Here is a 27,386-nt window from a genome sequence, read left to right as displayed (position 1 = left end):
GTGGTAAGGACTGTCTTTGGCCTCTGGACCCAGCATGTTTCTGAGGTTGCACCTCCAGGTTGGTGGCAAGCCGATAAGGCTCAGGGAGGCTCGCCAGCTCTGCAGGCGTCGGGTGGCTATCGGCTGCCAGCCTCCCAGGCCGCAGGTCAGGAGGGTGTGTTTCCTCCACTACCTGTCTTATGATATGGGGCCACTTCTCATGATGTCCTCAGTGAATGGCCCGGGCTGGGCGGCCTGATGGGTGCTGGCCTGTGGGAACATACTCATTCACAAGGGGTAAGATTCAGGTTTGCCTGGTGGCCAAGAACAGGAACTCACGCCCCCTGGCAGGGTTGTAAGTAGAGCAGGCAGCTGGGGCAAGTTACTTAAGGCTGTGGTCAGAAATGAGTACTTAAAAAAAATTTTTGTATTTTGTCATCATAAAACAGTGCAGGAAAAGCACTTAAAATATATTTAAGGCCTTTAATTTTTTTTTTTTTTTTTTTTTTTTTTGAGACGGAGTTTCGCTCTTGTTACCCAGGCTGGAGTGCAATGGCGCGATCTCAGCTCACCGCAACCTCCGCCCCCTGGGTTCAGGCAATTCTCCTGCCTCAGCCTTCTGAGTAGCTGGGATTACAGGCACGCGCCACCATGCCCAGCTAATTTTTTTGTATTTTTAGTAGAGACAGGGTTTCACCATGTTGACCAGGATGGTCTCGATCTCTTGACCTCGTGATCCACCCGCCTCGGCCTCCCAAAGTGCTGGGATTACAGGCTTGAGCCACCGTGCCCGGCAGGCCTTTAATTTTTAATGCATTCTTAAATACATGTTCTTTGTCTACCTAAATTACCATGGACACTGTTTTCAGGCCAAGGTCACAGAAGAGATTTTTTTTCATTTTGGTCCCATGCTTTGGTCATTGTAACAAGCCGACAACAGCTTTTGAGGATGAGAGAATCATTTAAGACTTTTTTAAGAAACCTGGTATTATAATGAGCAGAACAGAAAGGGATTTGAGTACATGATAAATTTGTTAACCAGATTATGTAAATTGTAGGAATAGAAATTCCTTAACCAATCCAATATGTATTCAAATTAAATACGTATTCAATAAGGAGAATGTTTACTTATTGCCATGCATATTATAGAAACTTCTCAAGTCAGGCATCATTGAATTTTCAATTTAAAAACTAGTTTGAGGCATAATGTAATAAATCTGTCGTGCATTTTTATTTTCAGTTCCCCAGGAAAGACGTCAGATGTAGATAGTACATTATCACCATTTCAAGAGCAACAGTTGAGATTTGTGATTTCTGTTAACAAAAGCCTTTTGGGTTGGCTATTCTTGTTGAAAAACTTAATTAAAAATTATTTTATATGGCTTATTTTAAAAATGGTTACTTTTTTCTTGCAAGATTATACTGTGTTTCCTTTACAAGAAATGTCTGTATTTAGTGACCAAAGTTTGCCCTTGTCTTCGGCTCTTGGCCTGCTGTCACTGTCCTTCCCTCTCATCCCTGCCCCTCTGCTGCTCTTGACCCTGTCTGTAAGGACTTTAGACTAACTTTTCTCTTTTTGAGCTGATCTGTTGAAAAATTGTAATGGTGGTGGGATTAAAGAGATCTCCACTTCTTTGTCATTTCTTGTTAAAAACAAGTTTTTTTTTTTTTTTTTTTTTGGCATCAATATAACCACTACCTTTTACAGTGAACTCTGTTCCTGCCTTGTACCTCCACACCACCAGATTAAATGGTAAAACTCTGAAAACTTCCCTTTTTCTCGGGCGGTTGTTTCTAGAGATACGTTCATTACAAATCAGTGTTTGAGGAAACTCCTACCTCAAAGTCTTTAACTCTGTATGGGCTTATTTTGTACTCTCCCCATCTCCCAAACTTATGAGAAGCAAAATCACGGTTGACTGATAGGAAATTTGCACGGTCTATTTCCTTCCCAGCTGGGAAGTACGTAATCAGCATCATATGACATTTCTTTTTATTTACTTATTTATATTTATTTATTATTATTTCTAGAGACAGGGTCTCGCTCTGTTACTAAGGCTAGAATGCAGCGGCACGATCATAGCTCACTGCAGTCTCAGCTCCTGGCCTCCAGCCATCCTCCCACCTCAGCATCCTGAGAAGCTAGGACTGTAAGTGCACGCCACCATGCCCAGCTTTTTCAGTTTGTTATTTGTTTTTGGAGAGACAGGGTCTTGCTAGGTTACCAACGCTGATCTTGAACTTCTGGCCTTAAACGATCCTTCCCGCTTGGCCTTCCAAAGTGCTTGGATTATAGGCATGAGCCAACATGCCCAGCCTCATATGATATTTCAAATAGATTGTTTCCATGATTTTCTTTTTAAAAATAAAAACAGTGGTGGGGCGTGGTGGCTCACACCTGTAATCCCAGCACTTTGGGAGGCTGAGGCAGGCACATCATGAGATCAGGCGTTTGAGACCAGCCTGGTCAACATGATGAAACCTGGGCTCTACTAAAAATACAAAAATTAGCCTGGTGTGGTGATGGGTGCCTATAATCCCAGCTACTCGGGAGGCTGAGGCAGGAGAATTGCTTGAACCCGGGAGGTGGAGGTTACATTGCAGTGAGCCCAGATCATTGCGCTCCAATCTGGGTGACAGAGGGAGACTCCATCTCAAAAAAAAAAAAAAAAAAGTGACATAGGTAGTTCTTGACTTCAGAATACCAATTACAAGTGATCTGGATGTATGGCCACTGCTTCTTATCACCCCGCCTGGTCCTGCTCCTGGCTCCATGCCCACCTATGTCCAGGCCTTCCTAAAAGCAGAGTTGACGTGCAAAACGACCAGGACCTTCTCTCTCCTGCCAGACATTGCTGGAGGCATTAAGGGAACTCCCAGGCGTGTCTCAGCTGTCTTGGTGACCTCTGATGACGCTAGGTTCCCCACAGCGCTGCCTGTTTTTCCTCTTTCCAGGAGCTTCAACCTGTAGAGCCCTTGACCCTACTAACCTTTGAGAAAACTGCCTGTGTTCTCAACATCAAAGAGAACCTTAGGAGTCTCTGACTGGGTGAAATGAGCATTGGGGATGTTGAACTGGGCTCTAGAATGTACTTTTCACTAGAAATGAAACTAGCTAGCTGATAGGTCTTGTTCATATAGTTAAGCTTCATGGTGGTGAAATGGCCTTTCCAGGGTTGACTTGAGAACTCCTGCACCATGCAGTAGTGGAAAATGCTTTGGGGTATGAAGTATTCATCAATACGAGTGTACATATTTGGAATATAATCCTGTTCATAATCTGTAGACTACCAAGGTGAATTTTATCCCAATTATGAAAGCATTCTGGGAAACTATGCTTTTTCATTTTATTTTCATTATTTCTTTTTTCCCTTCCTGTAATATAGCAATCAGACCAACCTCTTAGTTAAATAAATTGGGCAAGGTACGGTGGCTCATGCCTGTAATCCCAGCACTTTGGGAGGCCGAGGTGGGTAGATCACCTGAGGTTAGGAATTTGAGATCAATCGGGCCAACATGGAGAATGTCCGTCTTTACTAAAAATACGAAAATTAGCCAGGCCTGTAACCCTAGCTACGTAGGAGGCTGAGGCAGGAGAATCACTTGAACCCAAGAGGTGGAGGTTGCAGTGAGCCAAGTTCACGCCACTGCACTCCAGCCTGGGCGCCAGAGCGAGACTCTGAAATGAATGAATGAGAAAAATGACTTGTAGTCCTGAAATCCCAACAAGTCACATTCTTTGCATCTGACATCCAGACCTTGTCTGTGTATTCCTACTCATTGTGCAGAAGCAATTTTTTATTCTTTAAAAAAAAAAAAAAAAAAAAAAACTTTAACATTATAGCAAATTGAGTCCTCTGCGTTTCACAGTCTTCATGTTTGTGATTTTTGAGTGTGTACTGTTCTAGGCAGCAGATGGGCTACAGGTTGGTTAACCTTTCTTTGGGTGTCTTGAGTTGACATTAATGTACATAACACCATAAAGAACGACTTTGTGTTGATGGCCTTTATTATTCCTTGGGATGATTTCCCAAAGCTAAAGTCCCATAAATGACAAATTACAGGTATTTATGGTATTGGTCCACATGGATTTCTGTGTCTGTTGAATCACATTGCCATCAACTCTGGCAATATAACATTGACTGTTACTTGTGGTTTTTTATTTATTTATTTTTTTGGAGACGGAATCTTGCTCTGTCTCCCAGACTGGAGTGCAGTGATGTGATTTCGGCTTACTGCAGCCTTTACCTCCCAGGTTCAAGAGATTCTCCTGCCTCAGTCTCCCGAGTAGCTGGGATTATAGGTGTCCACCGCCACGCCTGGCCAATTTTTTTGTATTTTTAGTAGAGACCGGGGTTTTAACATGTTGGCCAGGCTGGTCTTGAACTCCTGACCTTAGGTGATCCACCCACCATAACCTCCCAAAGTGCTGAAATTACAAGTATGAGCTCGTTATTCAACTTTAAAAAAGAGTATTTCCAGAAAAATTTATTTGGCCATTTTAAGTAAAAAAAAAAAAAATCACTGATTATACACAGGTGTTTTAAATTGACAAGAAAAGCGACGAAGCCAGAAAAATTTGCCTGTACAAGTAGTAAAAAAAGAACGTGGTTCATCCAATTTTGAGTTGGTATTTTATCAAGTGAAATAGATTTAATGAGACGTCTGTGCCTCACCTAAGCCACAAGTTGCATACAAGCCACACATGCACACCCCAGCAGGGTGTGCGAGCAACCATTCACAAGTAAGATGCCATGCTGCCTACCCTTGTCTTCCAGTAATTACGGTTGCCGATTACCAGACAACCAGACTCTTCTTACATATGTTTATTTCCCCTCATAGAAGCAGCCAGCCGACTTCTTTATTTAGAGCAACCTGTCAGAGTGAGTGGTATCGTAGTCTGCAATGAGATGTCTTGTGCAGTGCGATGGTGCGTTCCTGTCAAATTTCCTTCTGGCATTTCTTGGTGTTAGTGTTTTCTCATCCAAAAATATGGCTTGCATGTCATTAAAACTGCTTCATAATAAAAGATTCTGTTAAGTTTCTGGAGACGTTCCTTTAATTATTCAAAACTCTTTGCGCACATTCTTCAAGTAGCAACCCACTTTGATGTACCTCCATCCAGCCCCCAGTTCCTGTCTCATTCACAACCATGTCGTGCTGTGTCTTCCAAACGCCTTGTGGAAATCCAGCTGTGGAATGGCTCTAACAGTCTCCTGATCTCCCAGCCTGGACATCTGTCAAAGGCAGAAAGGAGATGATTGTGGCCTGATTTAGTTTTAATAAAGCCATCTTAGCTTCTGGTGATCCTGGCTTCCTTTCCCAAGTGCTTTTATTTATAACAATCCGTTTGGACAGTAGTCTTTTAACAGTATATTTTAATTTCTTGAACTACACAAACATTAATGGATTCTTTAGTTTCATTGCCTGCTTATTTTCTAGATGGATTTTCTTTTGCTTTTTCATGCTTTATAATACATTCTAAATGGATTTTTGTATTGCTGGAAATTCGTATATGAATAATTTTATTATACATCATTTTATTAAAATTTTCTTTCCATAGAATACATTTCACATTATATTCCTAGTGTTCCATTATTGAAACACTAAGCATGTGGAAGTTATTGATCTCCTACTGCTCAAGGTCATCGCCAAGGTCTCATTTTACAATTCAGAAAATTGCAACCTCAGGCATAAATGGGTTAGTGATTCCCACAGTGGGAAAATAACAGTTTATTACTTAGAGTTTTATTTTTGTGGACAGATTATTTGAGAGCAAATAAAACACATTTGAGAATTGTCTCAGTTTAGAGTCTGTAATATTTTGGTACATCTACAACGGGGACCTTCTCTATATTCAGAAGCTCTCCAAGCCTTTCTTCATAGGATTTAGAAATTTATAATGTGAGAGATCAGCATCTCGTAATTTTAAAGTGTTCCTAGTGTATATAACCATCAGTAGCTGGTATGAGAGGAAGTTTTCAAAATTTAAACACTGTCTGATTTTCTGCAAAGTGTTTATTCAGAACATGCTTGGCCTTCCCGGCCCCTTCTCAGCTTCCTTGGTTTTCACAGATGCTCCAAGTAAAGTTTCTTCTCCAGGTACCTGCACCATAGGGTCATTCTGTAGAACTGCAAACCAGCGCTTCAAGACCGGCACTTCTAATTACTTAAAAGCACCTTGTGGGAAAGTGAAATGCTTTTGAGTTTTGTATTTCCCAACAGTTACAGAAATAGAAGTACTGTGCTTTGATGTCTTCATTTCAGACGGTGGCCTGTCCTTTTGGCTGGAAAGTGATCTGGGATTTATTCCTCAGTTCCACTTCCCTGTTTCTTTTCCCTTTTGTGATGTGCACCAAAGGATGCTCCTGGGTCTGCCTGTTTGAACCAAACCGTTGTGATTTCCATGGGAACCGAGTATTTGCTGTGGGGAATATGTGGATTCCCCCAGGCGGGTTTTTGTTTTGTTTTTGCCCGCTTGTGTCCACTGTGTGTGTGTGTCTCAGTACGACTGGAAGCTTGGCAGTCTTAACCTACATTTATTTAAGGGCAGTGAGTTTGCCTGTGCCCGAGTGTGTTTAGTTCTAACCCAGAGTTCAGGTGGGGCATCTAGAGCATTGTCGCAGCGCAGGGAAGGGAGGGCAATGGGCGCCGCGGTGCCTTTCTTTTCTGGGTCCTCAGTGTACTCTCTGAACGGCTGGGTCAATAGAGTGTTTGCCATAAATCCTTGCTAACGGAAGGGAGAAGGGTTTTAAGACGTTTAAAATGTTCATAATTTAGACCCATAAAAAAAGACTGCTGGCCAGGCATGGTGACTCACACTTGTAAGCCCAGCACTTTGGGAAGCCAAGACAGGAGGATCCCTGCCCCAGAAGTTTGAGACCAGCCTGGGCAACATAGTGAGACTCTCTCCACAAAAAATTTTAAGAATTCACTGGATATGATGGTACCAGCTACTCAGGAGACTGAGATGAGAGGATTGCTTGAGCCTGGGAGGTGGAGGCTGCAGTGAGCCATGATCATTTCACTGCACTCCAACTTGGGTGACAGAGAAAGACACTGTCTCCAAAAAGACAGTACCCCCACCTCTTTATAGGTCTAGTAATAATTCTAGTTCACATTTTGATGATTTGGTAGGTTTCCCTCTTAGGTATCCCCAGTAGCTTAGTGATTTGCCTGGCAGCTTGATTGGCACTTTTGTGCTCAAAAGGTGAGAGGTTTGGGGAGACTTTGTGATTGCATCTAAAATGACTGAGTCATGAAGTTGCTGGATGGTAGAGAGGGTGATGGCCTTAGAAATCATCATGTACCAGACGGCCCTTGGCATGGGAGTTGAGACCAAGCACTCCAGCACCAGCCTGTCTGCATCTGGTCCTGTGCCTGCCACTCAGAAGCTGAGTGACTGTGGGCAAGTTGATCTCTTTTGCCTCAGTTTCCTCATCTGTAAAAAGGGGTCAGGGTAGTGTCTGCCTAATGGTGGTTGTAAGGATTAAATGACTTAGAATTTATAAAGCTCTCAGAACAGTGCCTGCCATGGAGAAGGTGCTGCATAAGTGTTGGTTAAATTAAAATAATAATACTGGTTTTTTTTTCCACATTCCATGAATGAGAAACCTAAAATCCATGAAAGAGGAAGTTAATACTACAGTACACTCAAAATGTCAAAAGTTGGGATTAGAACCAGGCCTCTCTGGCTAGTGATTTTTCTCTTTATCATGCTGCAGAATGACTCCAGTCTGATGGTCAAATCTGGTAGCCCGTAATACTTTTCCCTCCCTTTCAGCAATCCACAGCAACAATGTGCTGTTGATCATCATTCGTTTCTTTAGTAGACATTGTTTAATTAAATGCCTTATCAACCAGGCTGACATTTAAACTTTCTCATTTTCCCAGAAGGGATTTCACTATTTTATTACATACTTTTTTTCCTTGACATTTCACTATTGTAATTAATCATTAATTCTAGGTGAAGTAATCCAGGACAGGGTACCCTTTACACATCTGTTGTATATTATAGTATAATTTGGCTTGTAATAATACTGCATAGTTTATTTCTTGAAGAATATGGAAATGGCTAGAAAATTTTATCGTCTGCTTTTTAATGGCTTAATAGAAATTGCTTTTCTTTTCCCATCTTGAAGGAAGCCCTATCATTTCTAATTTACTGAATTTGGTAAACTTTAGGAAATGCCTGCCTTTTTCATAAAGTTGTATAAGACGATGATGTTGGCTGGGCGCGGTGGCTCACACCTGTGATCCCAGCACTTTGGGAGGCCGAGGCGGGTAGATCATCTGAGGTCAGGAGTTTGAGACCAGCCTGACCAACATGGAGAAACCTCGTCTCTACTAAAAATACAAAATTAGCTGGGCATGGTGATGCATGCCTGTAATCCCAGCTACTAGGGAGGCTGGAGCAGGAGACTCACTTGAACCCGGGAGGTGGAGGTTGCACTGAACCAAGATTGTGTCATTGTACTCCAGCCTGGGCAACGAGCGAAACTTTGTCTTAAAAAAAAAAAAAAATGATGATACTCACTCCAGAATAGATGTCAGTAGATGATTGAACAGGATGCAGGACACGCTGAAATTTTGGCATCTATTTCTTTTCTTTTCTTTTTTCTTTTTCTGAGACACAGTCTTGCTTTGTCGCCAGGTGCCAGGCTGGAGTGCAGTGGCGCGATCTCGGCTCACTGCAACCTCCACCTCCTGGGTTCAAGCAGTTCTCCTGCCTCAGCCTCCTGAGTAGCTGGGACTACAGGCATGTGCCAGCATGCCTGTATTTTTTAGTAGAGATGGGGTTTCACCATGTTAGCCAGGATGGTCTCAATCTGTTGACCTTGTGATCTGCCATCCTCAGCCTCCCAAAGTGCTGGGATTACAGGCATGAGCCACTGCGCCCGGTCGACATCTATTTTTTAAGCGTCATTTTTAGAGTGTCTGAAACTTCCTACTCATTGGTGTTTTTTTCTTTCGTATAGCTTTCCAGACGCATTTTTAGTTATTAAGTCCCGTAATTTTCTCCTGAACCAAAGGAGGCAAGTTATCTTTCTGATAAGGACTTCAGCGATCAGCTGAATTACCTGCCAGAGGCTAGATAGGGCCTGACTGAGCCAGAAGTTGACCTCACAGTGTCTGCCAGTGAGCCCCAGGACCTTGCTTCTCATTTCGTACCTCATGTTGATCCTGCAGTCTTTGTAGAGGTGACATCTAACTTGTTCCCATTTCTGTACCTGAAAAGCATCTCAACATAGCCAAAAACTGGAAGCAACCATAATGTTTTTCCATAGGGGAATGGATAAACTGTGGTATATCCGTACAATGGGATATTATTCAGCAATACAAAGAAGTGAGCTAGCAAGCTACAAAATTCATGGAGACCAGGCGCCTGGCTCATACCTATAATCCCAGTACTTTGGGAGGCTGAGGTGGGAGGATCCCTTGAGCCCAGGAGTTCAAGACCAGCTTAGGCAGCATAGCAAGACACCCCTCTCTAGAAGTAATTTAAAAACTTAGCCGTGGCTGGGCTTGGTGGACCATACCTATAATCTCGGCACTTTGGAAGGCTGAGGAGGGCGGATGACAAGGTCAACAGATCGAGACCAGCCTGGCCAACACAGAGAAACCCTGTCTCTACTAAAAGTAGAAAAAATTAGCTGGGCATGGTGGCATATGCCTGTAATCCCAGGTACCAAGGCGGCCGAGGCATGAGAATTGTTTGAACCCAGGAGGCAGAGATTATAGTGAGCTGAGATTGCACCACTGCACTTCAACTTGGGCAACAAAACTAGACTCCATCTTAACTCTCCCCCCTCCGTTTCCCCCTCCATTCCCCGCTTCTCCCTGACAAATTTAGCCAGGTGTCACGGTGTGCACCTATTCCAGCTACTCAGGAGTCTGAGGCTGGAGGATTGCTCGAGCCCAGGAACTCCAGGCAGCTGTGAGCCGTGATTGCACCACTGCAGTTCAGTATGGGTGACAGCGGAAACCCTGTCTCTAAAAAAGACAAAACGAAAAACACTGTAGTGGCTTATTCTGATCCATCTGATGAATGTCCTACTCCTTGGCCTACTGTTTCAGGCAGACCAAAGCTGCCACTCACCTGTGTATTTCATTTTGTTGAACTCCCAACCTCAGGTGATCCGCCTGCCTTGGCCTCCAGAGTGCTTGGATTACAGGCATGAGCCACCGCACCCTTTCATTTTCTTTTCACTGTTTTTGCACTTATTAGTCAGATCCATCATTGGCATACCTTTCGGTATGTGGTGAATGCTTAGTAAATACCACTGGCTGCACAAAAGTGCATCCTGCCCACACCATGCCACCTGCCATCACCACTGCTTAAGAACCTTTTTTCAGGGACTAGTTGATGTCCCAGTTCCTCAGTGAGGTGGCATCCTTATTTCTGAGGCTTTTTTTTTTTTTTTTTTTTTTTTTTTGAGATGGAGTCTCGCTGTGTTGCCAGGCTGGAGTGCAGTGATGCAATCTTGGCTCACTGCAACCTCCGCCTCCCGGCTTCAAGTGATTCGCCTGCCTCAGCCTCCCGAGTAGGTGGGATTACAGGCGCCCATCACCATGTTTCACTAATGTTTGTATTTTTAGTAGAGATGGGGTTTCACCATCTTGGCCAGGCTGATCTTGAACTCCTGACCTCATGATCCAGCCACCTCGGCCTCCCAAAGTGCTGGGATTACAGGCGTGAGCCACCGCTCCTGGCCTCTGAGGCTTTTCAAATTCATTTTTTACCTATTGTCAGAAGTAAACAGGTTACCTTCAACAATCATCTCTGAGTTACCTCTTCTCTTGCCTGATAGGTTATGCATCCCATAAAGACAAAACCATATTGTGCCACATTATTACTTTGTGTTCTATACAGCGTGAAATGTAGTTGCTGAAACATAATAGGCCCTCATAAATGTTTGTTAATGGTGATGAGCTCGATGATGGTGTCACTTGAATGATAGGATACTTTCAACATTGGATTTGTTATTTTCAAAGGCACTGAGTAAGCAAAGCCAGTACTTCACTCCTCACTGTGGGCCAGGCAAGGGTTGGGTGCTTTCTATAAATATTTGGAGAGGCTGACTGGTGTCAATTAGTGAGACTTTCTTTAGTGAGTGGATGAGAATGATGTGTGTTAAGTTGGCCGCCGACTAAAACATGCGCCTCTGTTTGCATTGCAGGGATCTTGTTAGTGTGGGAATTCAGAGGGCTGGAGGCTGGTGGCCATCTTCCTTACATTTAATTTACCCTGACCTTTTACTTAGAGGTAGAATGAGGGGTGAGCTAAAGTTTAAAGTTTGTACTCAGAATCATCGAGAAATTGACATCATTAGAATGGGAAGGAGTGGAGATTTTTTTCTGGTTTTCTGGAGCTAAAAGAGCCTGCTCTTCTGGTAATTTTCACCTCTACTTCTGTTGTACACATTTTTGTCTCTGCATGCCTGTTTAATGGAGGATATGTGCTCTACTAAATCAGTGAAAGTACAAGGCAAAGTACTGACTTAGATAATTTTTTTTTTTTTTTTTTTTTTTAAGACAGAGACTCACTTCTGCCAGGTGCCAGGCTGGAGTGCAGTGGCGCAATCTCGGCTCACTGCAACCTCCGCCTCCCGGGTTCAAGCAATTCTCCTGCCTCAGCCTTCCGAGTAGCTGGGACTACAGGTGCACGCCACCACACCCAGCTAATTTTTGTATTTTTAGTAGAGATGGGCTTTCACCATGTTGGCCAGGAAGGTCTTGATCTCTTGATCTGCTGATTCACCTGCCGTGGCCTCCCAAAGTGCTGGGATTACAGGCATGAGCCACCGCACCCAGTCGACTTATATCATTTTTAGAACAAGGTTGGGGTATAAATTAAAAATTGATTGCAAAGGCATGGCACTTTTTCTTGCGAGGAGCTGTTGAAAAGCAGGCCCTCACCCCCTTTGGCACACGTGCGAAACACGGCCGTGTCCCTCTGTTCCTGGGGAAGTTACCTAACCAAGGAAGTGCTTTCTGGTGGTCTTACCACTGTCATTTTAGCTAATCTTCATTGAGACCTTTAGAAGTCGAGCTGGAGCAGTGCTTCTCAGACCAGAGCCTGCATCAGAATCACCTGGAATGCAACCTCCACCTGCTTTTGATTCAGTGGGGCTGGGCTGAGATGAATTTGTATTTCTAAGGAGCCTCCCAGGTGACGCGGATCCTGATTTGTGGGCAGATTTTCAGAAGCGCTGCAGTAGAGAGGAGGCTTTCTCCCCATCTTTTAGGTAAGGAGAGTGACTTCTGGGGCGGATGAGTGACTGGCCTGAGGTCCTCACAGGCCGTAAGTGGAGCCTAGTGCTGTCTCTTGCACTTAGACAAAGAAAGTGATGTCAGACTCCCAGGTAAGGGAGACCCCTGCCCTCGGGAAAGAGGAGAAAGGCCTGGAAAGCTTGTGAAGTAGAATCTAAATGAAAACAAAACCCCAGGGAAGATGGAGTGAGTCTTTTTTTCCTGAAAGACTGGATCAGGAAGGGCTTTCTGGGGAGGTGACATTGGGGCTGGCTAGAGAAGAGAGCAGTGTTTTTTTTTTTTTTTTTCCTTCTGGATATAAGCGTTTTGTTCTATTTTCGCAGTCTTTTATCTTTTTAAAATTGAGATTCAGGCCGGGTATGGTGGCTCACGCCTGTAATCCCAACACTTTGTGGGGCCGAGGCGGGCGGATTACCTGAGGTTGGGAAATCCTGACCAGCCTCACCAACATGGAGAAACCTCATCTCTACTAAAAATACAAAATGAGCTGGGCATGGTGGCGCATGCCTGTAACCCCAGCTACTCGGGAGGCTGAGGCAGGAGAATTGCAGGAACCCGGGAGGCGGAGGTTGCCCCGAGCCGAGATTGCGCCATTGCACTCCAGCCTGGGCAACAAGAGTTGAGACTCTGTCTAGAAAAAAAATTTAAAAAACTGAGATTCACAGTTGTATATAATTTTGCGGTACATGAGATATTTTCATATATGTATACAATGTGTAATTATGAAATCAGGTTAATTGGGATAGCCATTTCCTCTTTTCTTTGTATTGGCAACATTCCAATTCTCTTCTAGCTATTTTGAAATAGACAACACATTATTGTTAACTATAATTTCCCTGCTGTATTTTTGTACCCATTAGCCAACTCAAAGAGGGTGTTTTAGCAGGAAGAAACAAAGTAGCAGGCTGTGCATGGTGGCTCATGCTTGTAATCCCAGCACTTTGGGAAGCCAAGGTGAGCGGATCCCTTAAGTCTGGGAGTTCAAGACCAGCCTGGCTAGCATAACAAGACTGTCGCTACAAAAATTAAAAACCTAGGTGGGTGTGGTGGCAGGTACCCCGAAGCCCAGCTACTCAGGAAGCTGAACGGGGGAGGAACACTTGAGCCTAGGAGTTAGAGGTTACAGTGAGCAGTGAGCTGAGATTGTGCCACTGCACTACAGCCTGGGTGACAGAGCGAGACCCTGCCTTAAAAAAAAAAAAAGAAGGCCGGGCATGGTGGCTCAAGCCTGTAATCCCAGCACTTTGGGAGGCCGAGGCGGGTGGATCACGAGGTCAAGAGATCGAGACCATCCTGGTCAACATGGTGAAACCCTGTCTCTACTAAAAATACAAAAAGTTAGCTGGGCATGGTGGCGCGTGCCTGTAATCCCAGCTACTCAGGAGGCTGAGGCAGGAGAATTGCCTGAACGCAGGAGGCGGAGGTTGCGGTGAGCCGAGATCGCGCCATTGCACTCCAGCCTGGGTAACAAGAGCGAAACTCCATCTCAAAAAAAAAAAAAAAAAAAAAAAAAAAAGAACAGCAAAAACTTAGTGCCAGGAAGATACAGGAGTGCCAAACAGCAGAGTTGAGTTGGATTAGAAGGTGATTTCGTTGAAAGGAGAGACATCATGGCAGGTGTTTGAAATGCCATGTTGGGAATTTTTTTTTTTTGAGACGGAGTTTCGCTTGTTACCCAGGCTGGAGTACAATGGCGCGATCTCGGCTCACCGCAACCTCCGCCTCCTGGGTTCAGGCAATTCTCCTGCCTCAGCCTCCTGAGTAGCTGGGATTACAGGCACGTGCCACCATGCCCAGCTCATTTTTTGTATTTTTAGTAGAGACGGGGTTTCACCATGTTGACCAGGATGGTCTCGATCTCTCGACCTCATGATCCACACGCCTTGGCCTCCCAAAGTGCTGGGATTACAGGCTTGAGCCACCGCGCCCGGCCATGTTGGGAATTTTTACATTTAACTTGGTATTAAGTGGACTCAGGTGTCTGAGTAAAAAAGGGATAGGGTTAGAACTTGACATTTGAAATAACCCCTATGAAAATGATAAAGAGGAGAAAAATTCTTTTGCTCTGAGTTTTCATTATTTTTCAGAGACTTGTTAAGATTAAGTTTAATTTAAATTTTTTTAATTTAAAAAATTTTGTTAAAGATGTGGTTGCCAAGAAGGGACAGTGAAGCAATAATTTTTAGTTCTGCAGTTAATTCTCATTTCCTTGCTTTGCTGTAGAAATAGGGACACCCTATTGTAGACAGTTATAGCCTGGTCTCCTTTCCCCAAATGATCAAACAGGCCTCGAAGTTCCTCCTGCTTGAAATATCTGGTTGATGTAAAACAGTTGATCTGGAGTTGTTTCTCTTTCTCACAGACTTTTTGGAAATAAGCAAATCTATCCACATAGACAGCTGTTTTTATACTTTGTCAAAACCCCTTATCTAACTCCTTGTGAGAAGTCAAGCTGAGCTGCTTTGCTTTTGAGGAGGGTCAGGCTGGCAGCCTCGATTCTAGGTTATCTCGACCCTGTCTTCTCCTGAGACCAGCTCCTGGCCTGAGGCTCCCCAGGGACAGAGGCACAAGGTGGCTTTGTGGCAGTTTCCTGCTCCTGAGAGCAGAGCCAGATGCATGGAGCTGTTGGAGATTGATCACACGCCCTTTGCCCTTTGCTCTCCTGGGTGTCTGACACTTGATTTTTGGCCCCACTCAAAGGCACATGCACATTCCTTTGGTCTCAACATGGGGCACAGACGTGCTTGGGGGCCCCAGAACCCAGCCCTTTGGCTTCCTGCCGCTCTACCACAGGGGCTTCTTTGAATAACAAGTTTCTATGCATTTTTCTTAACCTGGAATTTTTCAGTTTCTTGCGTTTAAAACCGGAAGAGAGGAAACAAACTCTTGCGAAAAGTTCCTCTTCATCTGCCCGGCTTGATTGACGGTAGTTCTTCACTGTGATTTCATCTCATTCAATTTATGCTCTCAGTGGGGCAGGAGGAGTTGGTAGAAGTGTGTGCTCTTAGTAGATTAAAAATTGTTTAATTAATTCTTAATTAAACATATCCTTCTTAATTACAATTACTATTTTTTTTTCTTCTTTTTTTTAAGAGACAGGGTCTTGCTCTGTTGCCCAGGTTGGAGTACAGTGTTAACAATCACAGCTCACTGCAGCCTCAAACTTCTGGGCTCAAGTGATCCTCTTGCCTCAGCATTGCAAGTAGCTGGGACTAAGGGTTCTCACCACCATGCCTGGGTAATTTTTGCATTTTTCATAGAGATGGGGTCTTGCTGTGTTGCCTAAGCTGATCTCAAACAGCTTGCCTCAAGTGATCCTCCTGCCTCAGCCTCCCAAAGTGTTGGGATTATAGGCATAAGTCACCACTCCGGCCCAAATTACTTCTTAATTAAACATATAGGTATATGGTACAAAATTAAAAAGGTCTGAAAGAGTATCTGATGAAGAGCCAGTCCCCAGCCATCCTTGCTTTTCTTCCAGGCCAGGCCGGCTGCCTCATTGGAGTCCGCTTTCCTGCCAGTTACTTCTGTCTCCTTCCAGAGAGTTCTTTGTGTTCACGGGAATATTCGTGGATACATAGATATTTTTAGCTTTATTGTGGAGGTAATCACAAATCATAACTTTGATCTGCTGCAGGGGTACAATTCAGAGGGTTTTAGTAAATTTACAGAATTGTGTGACCATCGCCACGGTCCAGTTTTAGAACATGTCCATCTCCCCCAAGACACCCCAATTCCTTGTGCCCTTTGCTGTTGATCCCGGCTCCTGATCCCGGCTCCTGTTCCCGGCCCCAGGCAACTACTTTCTGGATATTTGTCCTCCTGATAAAGCCTTTGCTGGATATTACGTTTAACAGGATCATAGGTTTATGCTGTCTTTTGCATGTGGCTCTTGTCACTAAGCAGAATGTTTTCGAGGTTCATCTGTGTGGTGTGTGTCAGCATTCTGTGTCTCTTTGTGGCAGAACAGTGCTCCCTGGTATAGATATATTGCATTTTGTTTATTTACTCACCAGTCGATGACTCTTTGGGTTATTGGATTATCCACTTGTTAGCTATATTTTTCGCTGTGGACATCTGCATGTACGTCTGTGTAGACATATGTTTTCATTTGTCCTGGGAAGACACCTAGGAGTGGAATTGTGGGGTCACCAGGAGAAGGGTGTGCTGAGATCTATGCCAAACTTATGATTCAGTTTTTAAGAAACTGCCAAAATGCTTTTTAAAGTGTTTGCGGCGTTTTATATTCCTTCCAGCAACCAGCAATGTGAGTTTCAGATTTTCCACGTTCTTGAGAGCTTGTTTGAAGGTTCTGGTTCTAACAGGGGAGCCCAGCTACTTGCATACCCTTGACCGAAGACTGGTCCTCCTCTGTTGGGGGTGGTCATCCTCGTTGACCCAGCACACAGCTTTGGGAGGGACACACGTGGCGTGGTGAGGGAGGAAAGGGACACCCGCCTAGCCAGCTAGGTCAGCCAAGTCAACCCTGGCAATCACCCCAAGCCCAATGAACCCTGACGATCACTGGGGTGACAGATATCGCAGCCAGATCACCCTCAGATCCAGATTTTCCACATTCTCGATAACACTTATTATTGTCTGTCTTTTTTGTTGTAGTCATTACAGTGGGTGTGAAATACCTTACTGTGGGTGTAATTTTGCATTTTCGAATGATAGTGATGTTGAGTATCTTTTCATGTGCTTAACCATCTTTATGTTTTTGGAGCTTTAAAAACCTTCCTATTATCAGTTTTAAAACATGGAGTATTCGCTAACTCGCAGCGCCTCTTGCCATTTCTACTCCTTTCCCTGTCAGTTTTTTAGCTGCATTATTTCTACATTGTCAGGAATTATATAATATTCTATAGCTGTTAGAATTATTTTTTCTCTTAGAGTATAAATGGATGTAAAGTTTACTAATAATTGTTTCTCATTCTTTCACCACTGAACTCGTTTTGCTGAAGTTTTTTCCAGAAGGGCTTAGGTAACAGTATTCTGAATTCTCACCTGTTTAAAATATTTGGTTATTGGCTGCATGTGGCGGTTTATGCCTGTAGTTCCAGCACTTTAGGAGGCCAAGGCAGGAGGATTGCTTGAGGCGAGGAGTGCAAGACTAGCCTGAGCAATATAGCAAGGCTCTGTACATGTTAACTGGGGGTGGTGGTGCATATCTGTAGTGGTGCATATCCACTTGGGAGGCTGAGGCAGGAGGATCACTTGAGCCCAGGAGCTTAAGGTTACTGTCAGCTGTGATCATGCCACTGCACTCCAGCCTAGGTGATAGGGTCTCACTTAAAAAAAAAGAAAAAAAAAAAAAGAAAAAAATTTGGCTCTTATATTTGAATGAAAGTTTGCTTGTAATTAAAGTTTTGATTCTGTTACATTTCTTCGAGGATTTCTCTTTGGCATTTAAGCCTTGAATGCTGCTGTGGATGAATCTAAAATTTTGTCCCCTCATATTTTATTTGAGCTTTTTTGTCCAAATGACTCCTTCCTAAAATTTGAAGACCAGTGATGACTCAGGAAATGAGTCATCAAATTATCTTTGTGGTGATCATTTTATGGCAGTTATCCCTGGAATAGGATATTTTAATTCATGATGGACAAGTATCTTTCATTTCTAAAATGTTTTCCCGAATCGTGCGGTAAACATTTTTTCTTGTACGGGTCTTCAATTTGTGTTTCTTTAGGGATACCAGTTATGGGTGTGTTGGATTGTCTCTTCGCCTCCGTATCAACCAGTTCTGTGTGTTTTGAGTCCATTGCTCGCTTTCCTCGATCTTTCCCATCAGGTCCCTCATATTTTCACTAGTGCATATTTCCTTTTAGCTGCTTCCTGTTTGGCCTGTATTTTGGCAATATTTTCAGGGGTCTGCCACCCTCCTTCTTTATTTCCTGCTAATGTCTTCCCATAGCTTCCCCGAAGTCTTGTAAACCCTTTTATGTTTTTGTCTCTGGACTCAGTAATTTCATGAAGTTTTATTAATTTATAACAATATGTTTGGACAAAGCTTTAGTCTGTTGCATGTAACATTTCTTTGGAAGTTCATCTGTCATTTTTCTTTTTTCTTGTAGCATCTTTGTAAAGGTTTTTGTTTCTTTGTTTTTTGGTTACTAGGTATGAAGTAACTCTTTGCAGGAGCCTCAGTGGGCCAGCAGACAGAGCCATGTCCCATACTCATTGGAATTTTCATGACTTGAGGGTGTGTGTGTGTTGGTATGTGTGTAATGCTTTTGACCTTTGCTGTTCCCTTACTTGCTGAAACTTTGCTGGTGAACCTTAGTGGTGTGTGTAACCCAGTCTCTGTGTGTTTCATCTTGCCTCAGCAGCAGACTGCTTTCTACAAATATGGCTTGCCTGTATGCTTTCTCATTTCATATCAATCACACTGTGCCTGGGGAAGCTGATCACTGTGAATCTGCGTATCTGTCCCTGTTATTCCAAGAAAGTTATGACTGGTTTGTTGCTTATTTGGGGGAATGAGGCTCTGCCGTTTTTACCTGAGATCTGCGGCCTCTCTGAGCATTTTCTTTCCCGTCTTTCTGACCTTCACTGCAACTTGGCACCTCTTTCTTACATTTTATGTTTGGGGCTGCAGATGTCTTCTAGTTTCCTCAGGGATGGAATTTGCATTTTTTAGTATACTGCTTATTGCTTTTGGGTGAATTCCAAGAGGAAGTCCTTATAAGTCAGGATACTCTGACGAGACAACTCTAGTTTTTTTTTTTTAGCTTTTCTCTGGCAGTTAAAAATCTTGGGTTTTTTTGCCATTACTTTTTAAAGTAACTTTTCAAATAGAGCTAACTAATAAAGTAGTTTTGCAAGCAGCTTTTAACTTTAAGGTCTGGAATCATCACTTCAGTAACAAGGTATCACAAGGAAAGAAACAGTAGTCTTTATTCTGACTACTCCTCAAAAAATTCAGAAGCCAGAGGAAGTTAATGGAGATAAATTCAGAATAGAGCGTAGGTTAATATTTATACACTAGAAGCCTTTAGTTTTGTTGGACTTGTTTACCTGGAAAACGGCATCGCATTACTGGTCTTACCGGTTTTGATATCAAGCATCAATTGTGGTTACCCATTTATGACTTGCCGGTGTTGCTGAGATGTTTCTTTAGCATTCTCAGGATGCTCAACTCAAAACTCTTGGCTACATTTACGGCTGAATTAAACAGACCTTTCCATGTACAGCAGCAGTCTGCGTGCGAGGATGATAACAACAAGAAAGTATGGCATACTTTGTTGAAGCATCAATATCCAGAAGTAGAAATAACCTAGACATGAAATCATTTGAGAATTAAAGAGAAAGGAAGTTAAGCTACCAAATAGCTGTTAATGACTAACTCAGTTAAATTTGTAAATGCCAGGGTGCTAGAAATTAGAATATGTATTTATTTGGGGATCTTAGGCAAGAGGGAGAGAAGGGATTCAGTTCAGAGGATGAGGGGTCTTACTTTTTGCTTAGGTAGGACCAGGAGAAAATATTTTCAGGGAGGGTCGGGGCACCTTTAGGCCGGGCTGAGGTGGGAGAGTCCACCCCTTCCTTCATCATCCACTCCCTGGATGGGCATGAACACCATAGCTAGGCCCATGCCTGCTCGACTCAGAGTGACAAGCCCAGCTGAAGCCCAGTGTGAGTGACCGTGCACAGGGCCTGTCTGCGCTGCGCAATGCAGGGAAGAGGATCTGGGGTGGGGAGGGGCCGCACTGCAGGAAGAAAAAGTACACGGAGGGGCTGGGAGTGGGGAAGGCCAGCTTGACTGATGGCATAGTTTTCTCTGGAGATTGCATTTATTTTTAACTATGAGACAGTGAACAGAAAACATATATGGAATAGAAGTAATTTTGCCAGGCTTATAAAGATTATTTTGGACACAGCTGACATCATAATTAATATACTGCTCCCCCTACACACACACAAACACACACATACACACACACACACACACACACACACACGGGCGCACGCACGGGCTCTCTCCCCCTCCCCCTCCCCCTCCCCCTCCCCCTCCCCCCCTCCCCCTCCCCCTCCCCCCCTCCTCCTCCTCCTCCTCCTCCTCTCTCTCTCTCTGACTCTCTCTCTCTCTCCCCCATCTCTGTCTCTGTCTCTTTCTCTGTCTCTGTCTCTGTCTCTCGGTCTCTCTCTCAGTCTCTCTGTCTCTCTGTCTCTCTCTGTCTCTGTGTCTCTGTCTCTGTCTCTCTATCTCTCTGTCTCTCTCTGTCTCTCTGTCTCTGTCAGTCTCTCTCTCTTGGTCTCTCTGTCTCTCTCGGTCTCTCTCTGTCTCTGTCTATTTCTCTCTGTCTCTTCTGTCTCTCAGTCTCTGTCTCTCTCTCGGTCTGTCTCTGTCTCTGTCTCTCTCTGTCTCTGTCTCTGAGTCTCTCTGTCTCTCTCGGTCTCTCTGTCTCTGTCTCTCTGTCTCAGCCTCTCTGTTTCTCTTGGTCTCTCTGTCTCTATCTCTCTCTCTGTCTCTGTCTATCTCTCAGTCTCTCTGTCTCTCTCTCGGTCTCTCTGTCTCTGTCTCTCTCTGTCTCTCCGTCTCTCTCTGTCTCTCTGTCTCTCTCTGTTGACCTGATATTCAGGATCTGTTTTCCATTTTGGTGAAGGCACTACGCTGGGACCCTAGATTAACCAGGGCTGGTCTCATCCCTCAAGACTAGTGAATGAGTGAACCAAAGTAGAGATCTCACAACCAAGCACATTAGAAAGAGATGCTTAGAAAAAGCTTATTTGAGGTAGAAATGAGAAAGACACTTACGTAACAGACCTGTGGGATCGGGCATTCAAAAAAGAAGGGGCTGGCGTCTTGGATCACACCTGTAATCCCAGCACTTTGGGAGGCTGAGGCGGGCGGATCATTTGAAGTCAGGAGTTTCATACTAGCCTAGCCAACGTGGTGAAACCCCATCTCTACTTAAAAAAAACCCAAAAAACAAAAAACTGGGCATGGCTGTGGGCACCTGTAATCCCAGCTACTGAGGATGCTGAGGCAGGAGAATTGCTTGAACCTGGGAGGCAGAGGTTGCAGTGAGCCGAGGTCACTCCGTGGCACTCCAGCCTGGGTGACAGAGCGAGACTCTATTAAAAAAAAAAAAAGTGGTTCTCAGACCTTCACTGCATATGTCATCTGGTAACTTCGGGGTTCTGAGACAGACGGTGCTAGTTCCAGAAGCATTGCCTGGCTGAGAGCCCCATGTTCCCAGACGACACAAGGAGTGAGTAAGCGAGGCTTTGACGGACAGTGGGTGAGGAAGGCGAGTGTGGCAGAAACGAGGAGCAGGCGCTGTCTCCTAGTCCGTGATCAGGCCTTGACCCTGTTCGAGTGAAGGACACACCCTCTTAGGCCCTGATGATTTGGAATGCCGTGGATGTGACCCCCCAGTTTCTGATTCGCTGACCTCAGGGCCAGCCGTCCAGTCTATGGCGACAGCATTAAAGGTTTCATTGCAGGGGAAGTAAGGAATTCCTAAGAAACTTCTGGGACCTGCTCTTAAGGAAAAGGCTGAGAATGAGTTAGGCAAGAAAACGCTACAAGATGAGATTTGCAAACCAGATGGTTTTGCTGAAGAGAAGACTTTAGACTTTCCTGAGTTCTAAAGCAATGGTAGAAGTTGCTTCTACCAGGTGAAGAAAGAGGGCGAAGCGCTCAGCCACGGCGAGCCACGCGTGGAGACCTGGAGCCACACGGGAGCAGTGGGAGGGCAGGGAGAAGCCCAGGTGTCGGGAGGTAGCCTATCTGGGGAGGAAAGATTGTTTCGTTTTTAGGAAAATAACTTTGTTGGTCAGGCCCGGTGGCTCACACCTGTAATCCCAGCACTTTGGGAGGCTGAGATGGGTGGATCACTTGAGGTCAGGAGTTCAAGACCAACCTGGCCAACATGGTGACACCCCATCTCTACTAAAAATACAAAAATGAGATGAGCGTGGTGGTGGGCACCTGTGATCCCAGCCACTTGGGAGGCTGAGGCCGGAGAATGGCTTGAACCTGGGAGGTGGAGTTACAGTGAGCCGAGATAGCGCCATTGCACTCCAGCCTGGGCGACAGAGTGAAACTGTACCTAAAACAACAACAACAACAACAACTGGATGTGGTGATGTGGTGATACACACCTGTAGTCCCAGCTACTTGGGAGGCTGAGACAGGAGAATTGTGTGAACCCGGGAGTTGGAGGTTGCAGTGAGCTGAGATCTCCAGACTCTGTCTCAAATAAATAAATAGATACTTCGTTGACACTATGCACAATGTGTAGAATTTTAGAATGGCTTCTTGGGAAAGGGGAAATAGTTGGAAAGAAATGAAGGGTGACTTTCTCAAGTGTGAGTGAGATGCACCCACAGCTCTGCTCCTTGTACCCCAGGTAGCTGTGGTGCCCGTTCTGTGGCTCCTTTGTCCAGAAGTGCCCCTGGCAGGGGTGGGGGGGTCTCTCTTTCCCGTCTCCTCTTTCTTCATTGACCCTCCCCATTGGGCCTGGTGGTGCATTTTGCACTTTTGGTTACATATTCACTCCCTTTCATTTGTTCGTGTGGTTTTCACCCTGAACCCATAGTCCAGCTCCAGCTCCAGCTCCAGCTCGCGGACAGGACAGCCCACAGGACGTCCTTTTATAACCCTAGGGAGTGTTCAGAGCACACTCACTCCTCCGCCTCCCACTGCCTCCCTTCTGCCCTCATTTCAAACTTTCCGATCATTGTTGCACTTTGACCCCCTCCTCTTGGTAGCTAACCATTTGTAACATTGGTTAGTTTGTCCACAAAGGTAGATTTTATAGCTTCACCCTTTAATTTCCATGGCGGCCGTCCAGATTGGCACCTCAGGCGTGAACTATCACAGTTGATTTGTCACTGGATGCCACCGCCCCTGCCCTCCCAGGTCTCTCTCTTCAGTTGTAAGTAATACCATCCTCAAGTTGATTTGTTTAAAATTGTTCTCGTTGTGTTGTTGTTCTTCCCCCGGTGGCTCCTGCTTGCTACAGGGTAAAGACCATATTTTTCAGCGATGCATTTGAAGTCCTCTGAAGGATGGGTCCTTAGACCCTGGGCCGTGGACTGTGGTCTGTAGCCTGTTAGGAACCAAGCCGCATGGCGGGAGATGAGCAGCAGGCGAGCAAGTATCACCGCCTGAGCTCCTCCTCCTATCAGATCAGCTGCAGCGTTAGATTCTCATAGGAGCACGGACCCTGCTGTGAACTGTGCACGTGAGGGATCTAGGTTGCGCGCTCCTCATAAGAATCTAATGCCTGATGATCCGTGGTGGAACCGTTTCATCCCCCAACCATTGCCTCCGCTTTGTTCATGGGAAAACTGTCTTCCACAACACAAGTCCCTGGTGCCACGAAGGTTGGGGACCGCTGCTCTAGAGCCTGACTTCACACCATTGATAACATACATCTTGAACTCTCCGGCTGTGATTGTCTCTCTCCTTCCCCTGTGCCATCGTGCTTCTGTCCCGTAACTTTGTGGATGCCATTCCACTTCCCAGGAGGGCCTTTTCCTTTTCTGTCTCCTGTCTCTTTCTGAGTATTATGCAACATTTGAGACCAAGTTGAGTTCAGTTGTCACCTTCTCCAGGATAGAAGCCTTACACCCCACCCCCTCTTTTTTTTTTTTTTTTTTTTTTTCTTTCTGAGACAGAGTCTTATTCTTTCTCCAGGCTGCAGTGCAGTGGCACGATCTTGGCTCGCTGCAACCTCTGCCTCCCGGGTTCAAGCCATTCTCCTGCCTCAGCCTCTAGAGTAGCTGGGACTACAGGTGTGTGCCACTATGCCCCGCTAATTTTTGTATTTTTAGTAGAGACGAGGTTTCACCATGTTGGCCAGGATGGTCTCGATCTCTTGACCTTGTGATCCACCCACTTTGGCCTCCCAAAGTGCTGGGATTACAGGCGTGAGCCACCATGCTGGGCCGCCTTCCCCCTCTTTTAACTGCCTCATCTCACATGAAAATCTCATTCCCTGTGTTCTTCTGACACTTAATATGCAGCCATATATAAATATACTGGCTGAGTGGTCCAGTCATGAAGCGGCCAGTGTTAACCTCCACCCTGTGTGAGGCATCGTGCCTAGGTCGGGCTGAGATGCAAAGGATATTCAAGATTGTGTTGCTTTAAGGGCATCACTGTGCCTTCTCCACACACGTGGGCTCGACCACCAGGAGCACAGGGGATGGCAGCATGTGCTCTGCCCCAGATGCCAGCATGTGACATTGGTTTTGTTTTTGAGACAGAGTTTCACTCTTGTCAGCCAGGCTGGAGCACAGTGGTGTGATCTTGGGTCACTGCAGACTGCACCTTCTGGGTTCAGGTGATTCTCCTGCCTCAGCCTCTTGAGTAGCCAGGATTACAGGCACTTGCCACCATGCCTGGCTAATTTTTGTAGTTTTAGTAGAGTTGGGGTTTCACCGGGTTGGCCAGACTGTTCAGGAATTCTTGACCTCAGGTGATTCACCCACCTTGGCCTCCCAAACTGCTGGGATTACAGGCATTAGCCACCATGCCTGGCCGGGATGTGCCATTTGAATTGAGATTTAAAGGAGTGGTTAAAGTTTCCAGGTAAAGAAAGAGGGCAAAAGCACTCAGCCACAGCGAGCCACGCATGTGGAGACCTGGAGGCAGACAGGGACAGTGGGAGGGGAGGAAGAAGCTGAGGGTGTCAGGAGACAAGAGCGGACTCTCTCTAGGGGAAAGGTGATTGTTTGGTTTTTAGGAAAATAGCTTTGTTGATGCTGTAGCATAGTGTATAGAATGGCTTCTTGGGAAAGGGCTGGAAAGAAAAGAATTTTTAGATGGTTATTGTAATAGAAATAAGCACTAGAAACCAAGAAAAATGACCCTACTTTCTGTCGTCTCTGTCTGTGTTAGTGTGTCTGTTTCCTCAACCAGATTATAAGCGTGAGCTCTGTAGTGCATGTTTTTCCTGTTTATCTTTAGAATAGCCACAGTACCTAGCATGTAACTGTGTCCATAAAAGATAATTAATGCATGCTAATGATATGGCGTAGGCACTGTTTCTCATCTTCCCACCAGACTCCAATGTGTAAAAAGTAGTGCCTAGCTCATTGTAGGCACTGAATAATTAAGAACAGACTGTAAAACGAGAAAGGAATAAAATATGCCACAATATGCAAAATTATTCAAAAGAATAAAGTATACAAAAAGTATTTGCATGTCTTGAGTGCTTAAAGGTGACTTTGTGAGTGAGTGAACTGACACCTCCCCATGTGTGATTTTTGTGCAGGTGGGGGAGCCCCCTGCCTACCCAGGTGGGGTTCAGGGAAATACCTGTGACCAAGGGGAGAAGGTGGCACGCAGCTTGGGCGGTATCAGGGAGTCTCCTGTTCTGATGTGTTTTTCTTTCTCACTCCTTCCTGCAGATATTTTCTAAGCCACTTCCATCATGGGAGAAATAGAGCAGAGGCCGACCCCAGGATCGCGACTGGGGGCCCCGGAAAATTCGGGGATCAGTACCTTGGAACGTGGACAGAAGCCGCCCCCGACGCCTTCAGGAAAACTTGTGTCCATCAAAATCCAGATGCTGGATGATACCCAGGAGGCATTTGAAGTTCCAGTAAGTTGGGGAATGTCTCTGTGAACCCAGGGGTATGGGTCAGCCTTTGGATAGGGGAGGTCGAGCTTACTCCCATGGCCAGTGACCTGAGGTGGCCGGAGGGCCTGCGTGTTCAGCACCTCCCTCTTTGCCCCCCGCAACCCCCGCCGTGGCCCACTGGCCCATTCTGGTTCCTAGCTCTCCAGTGTCTCAATTTATGCATGAACCACCCATACAGTGATGTCAGTGGCTTCGCCACTTGGATTTTATATGACTTTCCATTTAAATATATATGTAATGTAAGTGCGTATATATATGTTATGTTTATACATGTAACTGGAGGGAAGAGTGGTCTTGTGGCTGGATCCCAGTTTAATTTACTGGTCATAGGCAATTCCTCTCTTACACTGGTGTTTGTGTGTGTGTGTTTGTGGGGGGAGTGTATTGAACTCATGTCTAGGTTACTGGCAAGAACAATCCCGAGAGCATCATTAATGAGCCATGTGTGTTTCATGTCAGGAAGTCGGGAGAGCCTGTGCATGCAATACCACAGGGTGGGGTGTGGGAGTATAGAATAGCCTCCTTCGAGGCTGGGTGCTATGCCTCACGGCTGTAATCCTAGCACTTTGAAAGGCTGAGGTGAGCGGATCACCTGAGGTCAGGAGTTCAAGACCAGCCCGGCCAACATGGTGAAATCCTGTGTCTACTAAAAATACAAAAAAAAAAAAGTTAGCTGGGGGTGGTGGCAGACACCTGTAATTCCAGCTACTCGGGAGGCTGAGGCAGGAGAATCACTGGAACCTGGGAGGTGGAGGTTGCAGTGAGCTGAGATCGTGCCATTGCACTCCAGCCTGGGCAACAAGAGCAAGACTCTATCTCAAAAAAAAAAAAAAGAAAAAAAAAGAAAAAACCCTCCTTCCTAGCCTACCATATGGCAGCCCTAGAGATGGGGAGGCTCTGCCACCCCAGGGCCCAGGACAGAGCAGGCTGGGGGCTGGAGCTGTCACAGGAGGAGCCCCTGGCGCTCCTCACTTCTGCTCTTCTCCTCTGAGCCCCGGCCCGGCCTGTCCCAGCCTCCTCCTGAGATTGCTCCTGCAGGAGGTTGAGAAGCCACCGCCTGCTCCGTGCAGCCACTGCACACCTTATCCCGGCAGCAGGGGAAGGTCGGGGAGTCTGGCTGGCTGAGCGGCCAGCACGCTGCTCTCATCACCTCAGTCCAGAGTACTCTTAAGATACCTCAGATCCAGTATTTTGGGTTTTCTGTCTTGAGTATCAAACACCAAGTCTAATGTTGTTTATGGGGGAGGAAAATAACTCGTGAATTCCAAGCAGCCAACTTCTAAACAAACCCTGGGAGCACACCTGTTTTTCAGCCTGGAGATGATCTGCCTGTTACTCCTGTTGGCTAGAGGGGCTGGAATTGAATAGTCGGCATTAACATGGATAATCCGTCATTTAATCATTTATGGGATATGATTCAGCAAATTATATTTATTTCAAAGAACATTACCCAGAGCACGTGAACTAACATTAAACGTCTCAAGGAAAGATAAACTCAGAATAGCTATGCGCAAAACCGCCGATTTACTGCA

The 27,386-nt window shown here is 45.3% G+C and overlaps 1 protein-coding gene across 6 annotated transcripts in view; it reads left to right on the top strand.

The window, feature by feature from the left end:
• The window catches only part of FARP1 (FERM, ARH/RhoGEF and pleckstrin domain protein 1), a 321,741-nt gene that overhangs the window by 47,524 nt on the left and 246,831 nt on the right, over positions 1 to 27,386 (top strand). For all 6 annotated transcript variants that reach the window (XM_003928211.4, XM_039473410.2, XM_039473409.2 and 3 more), the window contains exon 2: positions 25,622 to 25,815. In XM_003928211.4, the coding sequence (XP_003928260.1) occupies positions 25,645 to 25,815 (171 nt within the window). In that variant the 5' untranslated portion in view covers positions 25,622 to 25,644. The remainder of the gene's footprint in view (positions 1 to 25,621; positions 25,816 to 27,386) is intronic.

Source organism: Saimiri boliviensis, chromosome 16 (genome assembly GCF_048565385.1).
Source record: "Saimiri boliviensis isolate mSaiBol1 chromosome 16, mSaiBol1.pri, whole genome shotgun sequence".
In the NCBI taxonomy this organism is placed as follows: domain Eukaryota; kingdom Metazoa; phylum Chordata; class Mammalia; order Primates; family Cebidae; genus Saimiri; species Saimiri boliviensis.
Note: the sequence above shows the minus strand (reverse complement) of the source record. Positions and strands in the feature narration are given on the sequence as shown.